General features: G+C 39.7%; 1 protein-coding gene across 7 annotated transcripts; it reads left to right on the forward strand.

Moving 5' to 3' along the window:
• The first annotated feature begins 117 nt into the window (after positions 1-117).
• MBD4 (methyl-CpG binding domain 4, DNA glycosylase) lies at positions 118-9108 on the forward strand. Of its 7 annotated transcripts, XR_010918966.1 has the most exons (9): positions 163-219; positions 2128-2385; positions 3025-3902; positions 4485-4559; positions 5367-5501; positions 5831-5980; positions 6057-6145; positions 6483-6586; positions 8201-9108. XR_010918966.1 is itself a non-coding variant. In XM_067544364.1 (8 exons), exons 1-8 carry the CDS (start codon positions 205-207, stop codon positions 8276-8278), a joined length of 1716 nt encoding a protein of 571 aa, XP_067400465.1. In that variant the 5' UTR covers positions 118-204; the 3' UTR covers positions 8279-9108. The 7 variants fall into 7 exon arrangements, 4 of the variants coding, with proteins under 4 accessions (XP_067400465.1, XP_067400463.1, XP_067400464.1 ...); XM_067544364.1 differs by lacking the exon at positions 6057-6145 and having other exon boundaries at positions 118-242; XM_067544362.1 differs by lacking the exon at positions 6057-6145.
• The last annotated feature ends 1284 nt before the right edge of the window (positions 9109-10392 follow it).

The following is a 10392-nucleotide window of genomic DNA, read 5'->3' on the forward strand; positions in this document are numbered from 1 at the left end:
AGCTACGGGGAGTCTGCTTGGAATACGCATGCGCGAGAAGCAGTCTCCTTTAGGTCGGAACTGTTCTCGCGGCAGAAGCTCTGATCGTCTTGGGCGGGATTGTATATTCACGAGAAGCTATGTGGGCGTGTCCTAGCGAATCACGTGCGCAGTACAAACAAGCATGGAGGGTACACCCTCACGTGACATGATAGCTCCTTCAAGATGGCGGCTCCGGAAGTAAGGGTGCAAGAAGAGGGCAGGTAAAGTTACTATAGCAACAGGCGGTCCTGAGACCTTTCAGATGGGCTAGATCGCTGCTTGTTTGCTCAGATTGGGTTGCTTGTTTGCTCCTTCTCCGTAACGTGGGGTCCTGCAGCACGGCGTGTTGATGACACAGAGCGTGGTGCGGTGACGTCATAGAGCAGGCTGCGGTGACATGTGAAACCCAGTACCGTGTGGCTACGTCGGTCACTCTGAGCTCTTGGGATGTGGTGTGCTCTAGCGAGGGAGTGCAACTTACAGTTAGAACTAGACTTGCTCAGCTGTGTGTCATGTGCTCTATGCTGCTGCACTCCGGGAGATTCTCATTGAGCTCGAAGGGCGGGACCTGGCACAGGGGGATCTGAGTTATATCCCTACTGCCACTGATGACCATTATTGGGGTGGGTTTCAGGGGGCTGAGGGCCCTAGGCTAGGGGTGGAGCAGGTATGAAGTCCTGCGCCCTACTACTGTGGAGCCTCATTTTCTGATGTGTTGCACTGAATTAGCAATCATAAGTGGCCACAGACATATAAACAACATTACGATTAAACTGAGATGCAGATTCACAAAAGCAGCGTCGTTATTCCTCCTCTAGGACGAGAGAACCGCCTCAGTCTTTTCAAAGCTCAGTCACCACCCTTCTTACACAAGGCGCCATTTGAGCGCTCCCCAACCAAGTGGTTTGAGGAGTTGGTGTTGGGCAATGTGAGGCACTCTTTCCCCTCAGCCCATATGAGGAGGACACGTTTCATATGTGCAGATAGTAATGCATAGGTTTACTGCCTCTTAGATGTAGAAAAACTGGCCAATGGCCACCCCACACAACAAAAAGGGTTCTACCCCAAACTATTGGTAATTATTACTAATGATTTAGAGAACAATTTTACACAAATGCACAATTTTTGTTTTCATAGAATATTAGGGTTGGAAGGAATCTCAGCTGGTCATCTAATCCAGCCCCCTGCTCAAAGCAGAACCAACCCCAAATAAATCATCCCAGAATTCCCAGGCCAGGGCTTTGTCAAGATGGGCCTTAAAAACCTCTAAGGATGGAGATAGTATCACCTTCCTCCCTAGGTAACCCATTCCAGTGCTTCATCACTCTCCTAGTGAAAAATTTTTCCTAATATCCAACCTAGACCACTCCCACTGCAACTTGAGACCATTGCTTTACCGATGTTGTTTTATCATTTTCCTTATCTTATGCTAACATGGCACCATAGTCCAGACAATTGGGGTTGTGAATGGTAGAGAACTGTAAAGTATATCTCCCTCCGAGTACATTAAACCTTTTAACTGGTAAGGCAGTACAAAAATCAGCCAGAGCAGTTCAAAACCTGCCAGGTGGCAGCCCTAGTAATTTATATGTTATGGTATGTTACATATGTGTGTGGACTCTAATTAGGGTGACCATTTATATTTCAAATAAATAAAGGACATGAAAAATGCAGTTGGAAGCTTATTTTTAAAGGCTAACATCCTACTGTGGTTTGTTTATGGCACAAGATCATATACAGTGCAAAGTCACATGTTTGTATTGCAGAGTATGATCCTCTGTATGGTTATTGCTGAAATACAGGACAAAACACTACTCATGTTAACTGGAAGTCCAATATGTAAAACATAGTATAGATTGCATATATTTTTGTTCCGCATGGGAGAGGCTGATCATGCTGTTTCCATAGCTCTCCCAGCATCTGCTGTCCAAGGAAACAAGAGGCAAGGTCTCACACAAAACAGTGCACAAATATTTTCAACAGACCAGCTATTACCTCCATATTTTCAGTTGATTTTTTCCCCAACTTTCTGCAGCTCCTGAAATGTAGTTATGAATAGTTCTAGACAGGTCTATTTCTATCATTTTATTTTACATTTATTTTCAGTGACAAAAGTGACATGCTAAGTGGAAAAAAAACAAAAGAGGGGAAAGAATTAGTGAGAGAACCAAGAGAGTGTTTTGGTCCACAGATTGAAGATATTGAGACCATAGCAGAAAACACAGTCCAATGCAAAGAAGATGCAGCTGATATATCAGAAGTGCCTTCTAGATGTCTCAAAACCATTCCAGATGGATGGGAGAAGATCACAAAGCAAAGACAGTCAGGCAAAACTGCAGGGAAATACGATGTTTATTTCATCAGGTAATATTTGATGCAACTCTTGAAATTAAATCTTTATAGTATGTAAAAGCAGTGTATGTCACATAGACTTATTTTACTGGTTGCGTAGTGGAGAGTAAGTGTTGTACAGCCTAGAAGTCAAGTCTCCTGGTTCTGTTCCCAGTCCTTACACAGACTTGGTCTGGGACTGATCCAACACACAGTGAAGTCAATAGACTCCTACTGATTTCAGTAGCCTTTGAATCTGAATCTCTTTCTCTGTGACTTTGGGCAAGTCATTTAACTTCTTGCTACCTTCTTGCTAACTTCTTGCTACTAATAATATGGAAATCTGTAAATAAAAATATTTACATGTCTCATAAGGGTAGCATAAGGCTGTAAAATACTTTAAATATCCTTAAATGGAATTGCAAAGTACTATTACATGTAAATGAGTTGTCTTTATATGAACATTTGTGATCAAGTATTAATAGAAAGCTTATCTAAAAGATATTTAATCAGTCTTTTAAAAAAATATTGAACAAGATTATTTCTTGGAAAATGCAGGTAACATTTTTGGCTGCTTTTTTTTTTTTTCAGAAATGTGAAGTACAGTTTTGTTTTATGAGCAAGGAATGGAAACAATAATCACTGATCATTTACCTTTCTTTCATTTCTTAGTCCTCAAGGAGTGAAGATAAGATCCAAATGTGCACTTGTGACCTATTTTAGGAAAAGTGGAGAGACTGTTCTTAAACCAGAAGATTTTGACTTTACTACTGCTGCTCAGAGCAAAACCAGATCAAGAGCCAAAGGATTCAGTGCAGAAACTATGGCACCAAGATTACAGAGTAAAGAATGTAACAGTAAAGCGGAAGATCTTAGTGTGCAAAGTAGTAAAGAAGAAGTTAAAGTTCAGGAGTTGCAGACCAGTAACGAACATCTAGAAAACATTTCCATCCATCTGCAGGGTAGGGAGGATTTGGTCATTAAAGACATTAAACCAAAGGACTGTTGCATAAAGGCCAAAAAAAAAGGTGCCATTGGAAGAAGGGCTCAAATTAAGAAAGCTAGAAAGGTCTCAGAAAAGAATAATCCAGATCACAGCCAAAATAAAAGGCAGAGAAAAGCATCATGTAATAAACAAGAGGCTGACAGCACCCAAATCAAAAAATTCCAGCGAAAGAAAGATGTTTGTATTTCTGATAGAGGCAGAAAAGGCAATCAGAACTTAAACCCCTCAGATAATGGAAAAGCAAACATACTCTCAAAGGATGAAGTAATGACTTCAGGATCACAATCAGAGATGCATGTTGTACCAGTAACTGCTGTCTCAGAAAAGGAGTCAAGAATCATGGGAGAGTTAGAATGTGCAGAGAAGAGTTCTGATGATGCAGCTGCTACAAAATCTGACAGGAGTGTTGCTGAACCAGAATTTGAAAAAGAGAAGGATTGGGTACATTCAGGTAACCAGGATTTCAAACCTGGCATTGAAACAGACAATAGCATTTCACAGCCTTGTGACAAGAAAAGTTTTACATCAGTGAAAATGCTGCAAGGTATATAGATTTCAGAGCAGAGCACTGTTCTAAAATTCTATCAGAGATAATTCCAAACTAATTACAAAAAGGAGTATTTGTTTCAGGCCTGCCTACTCCATGACTGGGTATGGTTAGAACTTTCTAAATCTGTTTGTGTGGGGTCTGTCTAATCTCTTTATCATATTTACCATACAGAGCATCAGATATTGTACTAGCTAAGTGTTATGAACCAACCAGTTCAAGCCAAGGAAGTGGATTTAATGTAACAATGATCACTGTTCTCCAAATGTCATTTAACTTTGTTACTGCAAAAGTGGTCAGGTTTTGATGCAAGAAATACAGCTAAGATATAACTACTTTTGTTAAGGGTTTGTCATTTGAAGATTTTTTTTTAACAGTTGCTGAAATATTGATAGATATCAGAGTGGACTAATTCTCTTTTACATACAGTGATGCCAATAAAAGATCTTGTTCCCAGCATGAGACAAGAGGAAATTGATTCATGAAAAATGAAAGAAAAAAAATGGTTGTTTTCCATTTCACATTCATTTCCTTTTAATTTTAATAGAGATAATCCCCAAGTATTTTTTTTCTTTTTAGAAGACTTCGTCCCAAGAACACAAGTGGAGAGAAGGAAAACCAGTCCATATTTTTCTAGTAAACACAGTACAGAAGGTACTATTATCTATGGAAAAGAAAACTGAGTTTTGGAGGGATTGGAAGGCTCAAGGGATTACTAATTGGGGTATGGAGCCTTTCGCTTCTATGTCAGTAGCTCAAATCCAGTCCTGATCAATACTAATCTGAGAGTTCCCACCACCCGGCGGCTGCATTGTGGCATATGTGAGCAGATTTTGTTGTCTCACTTTAAACCTAGAGGACAGATGTCCATATTGCACAAACCACCATCACATTTTGCATTAGCTGGCATTTTTGGTGGCTGGCTCAGCAAAGAAGCTGCAGATTGAATGGGCTCTGAGAATGAGCAACCTTCTCACACTTTAAGGCTGTTCTTCTGTGTCAGAGATGAAGCCCACACATCTGATGCCTACTCCGTACTTTATAGCAATTGCAAGGCCCCTTCTACACCAAGATGCCAAGCTACTTCTGAACTACTTTTGCAGTGATCCTGGGTGCAGGAGACATTCTGGGGATGGAATGAGTGTGAGGAGTGGATGGGCTATTGGAGTAAAAGAGTTAGGTGGGGTATGGCTTGGGGTAGACCTTTGCCCTGGCAATTCTGCACCCATAGAAACACAGGCACAAATTAGTGCAGCCAACAGGGCTACCCTAGTCTGTGCCAGAGACCCCCCTTGCCATTGCAGTGTCATAACAGGAGTAATACATTCTCTACCCTTCCTCCATGCACTAGTGGGACCATGGGGATGAGTCTGCTCCAATGTCTCTTGAAAGGATGGTGGTGGGAGGAAATTAACTATTTACTGCTCAGTAAAGTTTCCCATATAATCTTTGTATATGTAGCTCCAAGCCCACCAAGAAGGAAGGCCTTCAGGAAATGGACTCCTCCTCGATCTCCGTTTAATTTGGTCCAGGAAACACTCTTTCATGATCCATGGAAGCTCCTCATTGCCACCATATTTCTCAATAAGACCTCAGGTAAATAGGTGTGAGATGATATAGAGCTTAACATGCCTGTTTAACAGTCTGTGAGATGCATCAGCTTATGTAAATGCTGAATTTGGTCTGATGTGACTGTTACCAATTTTTATTGTTGTTGAAAGATCAGGGTCTTAGCTACTAAGTTTTTCATTACAGTATTGAAAGGATGAAATAAAGTAATATAAGATAAGCTATATTAGTATAAAAAAACTAAATAATTTGCAACTTCTTTCTCATCAACAACATTCAGAATGCACACTTAAGATAGTCACAGTAGGGAAGTTACTGCATAGCCTTTCTCTTCACAACATATTGTCTCTGCCTAGGTAAGATGGCAGTACCTGTGCTCTGGGAGTTTCTGGAGAAATATCCTTCCCCTGACGTAGCAAGAACTTCAGACTGGAAAGAAATGTCAGAGTTGCTTAAACCTCTTGGCCTTTACAAAATCAGAGCGAAGACCATTATCAAATTTTCAGGTAGCTTCTCTTGAATGCAGGAGTATAATGATCTAAGAAAGTGGCATTATAAACCCCAGCTCTGATTTTCCTTCAGTGTTCCAAAGGCAAAACGTGTGTAATGCAGGAGCAGGCTCTTGGTTTGAGATGACTATCAGAATTAAAAACTTCATTGATAGCAACAAGGTGATATGTTTTGCAATAACATACTCCAGTTTTGCATACAACTATTTTCTGTGTTTTAATTTTTAGAATAAAAACATTATTGTGTAGATTTTGCTATATGGTTATTTAAAACTGTCTTCCACAGTGAGATTTGCTTAGAGAGAATTCCTTTTTCCTGCTACTAACGTAATACATTTAGTTAAAATTATAGAGTTTAAAAGAGTCTAAACTGGGGATTTGTATGTTTTAATGTAAATCAGGCTATGTCCAGTTCTACAGTGAGTACTGATGTTTTCTTGTACATTTTCTGGGGCACATTTCTCTTCATGTTAACCTGGTATGGGGTTATATTCCCTAGATGAGTTTCTGACCAAGCAATGGAAATATCCTATTGAGCTGCATGGGATTGGAAAGTATGGCAATGACTCATACAGAATCTTCTGTGTCAATGAATGGAAGGAGGTAGGTGATGCTGTCATTCTCTCAGGACCTGATCTAATGGTCATTGAAGGCATTGGGTTCCACTGACTTGGTTAGACTTTGGATCAAGCCCTATATAATCATGTGGATTAAAAATAAAATACAGACTGGATCAACTTTAATTAAGAAGTGTTCATAGACTGTATTATTTATGAGCCTGATCCTGCAAGTCCGTATTAAAATGAGTAGCCCCAAGAGCTAGTCCTACAATTGTGCCTGGGTGCACAAGGGGGCACATAATGGCTAGTGACATTTGTCATAGTTCAGGGCAACTGCACCTGTATTTCCCCTTTGTGTCCAAAAAAGGTATCCGCTACTCTCAGACTTCCAGCTTCCCAGCCCTTGCCTGTCTTGGATGGAGACCTCTCTTCTGATGAGAGTATTTTCAGAGTTCCCTGCCTTTCTCTATGTTGTTGCTAGCAGAGGCAGGCTGCCCAAGCACATGTGCTTGCTGCTTCTTCAGAGACTGATGACAAAGTGTTTTTCAACAGTTATATGTTACCACACAGTTCTGCGCAAGCCTATTTTTTTCTTAAACTAAAAGCACTATAGAGAAAGCATTTAAAACAATACAAGAACCTACATGCATGCTAATAGGCTTACCATAGGCCACCCCAAAACTAACGTGGACTCTGGCTGGAGCAGACCTTTCAAACCCCATCAAAAGGATTTCTTTTTTGGTCTCAAGTTCATTGCAGCTTCAGCTCAAAGAACACACTGTCATATAGGGCTTCAGTAGGCCAAGTCCTTCCAATCCTCTGAGGATTGGGACTCTCCACAGACCAGGGGTCCTGTCCTTTTGTTGGATCAGGAAGAAGGCCGTGAGCTAGTTTAAAAACAGGATATTTATCCAGAAACACTTTGTCTGTTTTGTCCCTGAAGAATCAAGTTTGAATTAGTATATGCATACTTTTCTCAGGGCAAGCTGGAGAATTGCTTCAAAGGGCTGATAATGGAGGAAGTACATTAGCATCTTCCTCCTAGTAGAGAAGGTACATGCATTTGCATTTTTAATACAATGGACTCCAAATGGTATTAAATCTGATTCAATAAGGTTTAGCTTAATTCCATAAAGTTTGTCCAGGATATTACAGGATGTTGTCAATTTGTCACAACAATCACCCCCTTTAATTTCATTTTACATTTCTTGGATCAGTGGTGAGATTTCTCTCCCGAACTCTGGTAATGGCAGTGTTCTTTGTGATGAGTCAGGGTACCCCTTACTTTATTTGTCTGCAAGGGCATAGCATCTGCTCTGACTTGCCTCTGATGGAACCCAAAATCCTCATCAGGTTCTTTTGTTTACAGATTATTGCAAACAGCAGCTGTACTCCAAGTAGAAAGGTTACTGTGTGATTTGCCTTCTCAGTTGATGCAAGTCATATTTCATGCATGACCAGTACTTACTCCCTCATTTCAGGAACATGCATGCTTTGGTCTTTTATGTGTCAGCATGCTGCGATACCCCAAAACTACAAAGTAGACTCTGAGCTCAGTGTGGAAGTATTTCAGACAAATATTTCAGCACTGCAAGATACTTTAATAGAATACCTTTTTATTAAAAACATCAGTTCTAATGCGTTTATTCTCTTTCAGGTACATCCACAAGATCACAAGTTAAATACATACCAAGCATGGCTCTGGGAAAACCATGAAAAAATGAGTCTAGATTGAAAAATGAAGATACGCTTTTATATAGGTTCACCTTTTGGTACCGAACATCTTTCTCTTGGCTGTATGTACATATGAAATGGAAACATCCTATATTCTCTTTACACATTTGTAGTTCTGATCATTGAGTGCTTACTTCAAATATTTGCTTGTTTAACATGTTTTCAAACCCACGTAATCATTGTAATTAAAAGCTGATAAATATTGATATTTTAAAATAAATGTTGATGAGTTATTTTAAAGGTTGGCCATTCTTTTGTGCTGCAAACACTAAAGTGTTATCATAATTTCACTTGACTAATACCATGCTATCTTACCATAGTGTTATCAATTATGTTTTATTTGCCACATGTGTATTGCTTCTGACCTTCCATCTAGAGATGGAACAGAAATATCCAACTGCCTGTGTTTGACTGTTTGTGAGTAGCCAACTCAAACTGTCCCAAAAGAGAAGAGGACAGGTCCTTAGTACTCTCAAACTCCCATTGCTAACTTTGCTGACTAAGGGCCTGATCCTGCAGGCTCTGCAAGTTTAGGGTGTAATCCTATGCTCGTTGGGTGTTAAAGGAGAGACTTCAATGAATTTTGGATCAGTCTCCCTCTGCTTTACTACTGAATAACCTCATGGACCATAACAGGGCTATTCATGGTAGTATGCACTAGGCTTGGTGTCGTGTTTGCAAGATCAGATCTAACTTGCTAACTTTTAAAGAGCTTCCTGCAGCTGACTTGTGACTATCACAGATTTGTATTCATGGTGAGCTGGACTTTGACACCTTGTGCATTCTTACAGCCCTGCTAACTAGTTTTTCTTTGATAGGTTGTTTTTTTGTACTGCTAGACTAGTTTTCAGCATTTCTTGCTACCATCTAAGTAATGCCTTTCTATTTAGCATACTGATCCTGCAGAATTTTGAGCACTTCTGACTCCCACTGAAATCAAACACTTCACAAAATCAGGCCTTAAACAGGACTTTAGTGTGGGATCATTGGGATATTGGTTGATGAGCCTTATTTTTCAATAAACAGATTTTTTTAAAACACCAGAGCTGCTGTAAAATCCTTGTTTCTGACTTTATCTTTGCCATATTTAAAGGAGTCAAACAGGTCTTAAAGATGCATCTATAATTACAACAGCATGTGAACAACATGTAAAGGTTGTTGCAAGGACCAGATTGAAGCTCTGCATTTGAATCTAATTCATAATACCTTCATCCTGTGAAACACCTAATAATGAACTATATGTATAGTGCAGCTTTAATCTATGCATCTCAAACTGGGTGTGTATTTTTTACCCATTTTACAGATGGGAAAAATGAGATGGAGAGAGATTAATGTTCTGACTTTCAAAGGTGCTGGGCACATGCAACTCCCATTGGCTTCAGGGGGAGTTGTGATGCTCACCACATCAGAAAATCAAGCCCTTAGTGATTTACCCAAGGTCATACCATGACTCCTTAACATGCAACAGAATGAAATCCTCTTTCTCCTGACTCCTAGTCCCCTGCTTTAACCACCACTCTAGACTTCCACATCTGTTGAATACTTGGTAATTGTTTTATTTAGTAGTCTTTGCAATATCTAAGTGTTTGTACCTTCATTTTATATGAAGTGACATGTCAAGAAGAGCTGAACTAATATTAAAATGGCATATATTTTATGTATATAATATAAAAAATGTGGGGCTCTTTTAAAGGTTACCCCTAACTCTATTTAAAACAACATGACAATAAAAGGTACTTTTCTATTCAAAGAGATTCTGGTGCCCAAATGTTCTGCAGACCTTGAAAACCTGACTAAAAGAGACCAGCAATATATGTAATAAAATTACAGTAGGTAGTAGGTTCAGAAAGTTATCAGATTTAGCATCAGTTGAGAGGCAATGAATGAATCACCCCATTCAGAGTTGGTCATTAAATTCACATGTATTGGAGATCTGTTTGTCCCCTTTACCAAAAGAGGTGGAAGTGAAAACAACTGTTTGCAATTGCAGGTATTGCCTCCTCCTTTTTGGTGGAGAAGTTACACATTATAGAGATGAATAAAATGTCAATGCCCTCTACTGGAAAAGCCCCCGACATTTCCTGATCACCTGGGGTCAGGACTGGAAAGATGGAC

The sequence above is a fragment of the Emydura macquarii genome, unplaced genomic scaffold, assembly GCF_026122565.2.
Source record: "Emydura macquarii macquarii isolate MOO-44397 ecotype Brisbane River unplaced genomic scaffold, CSIRO-AGI_Emac_v2 contig_968, whole genome shotgun sequence".
NCBI lineage: Eukaryota > Metazoa > Chordata > Testudines > Chelidae > Emydura > Emydura macquarii.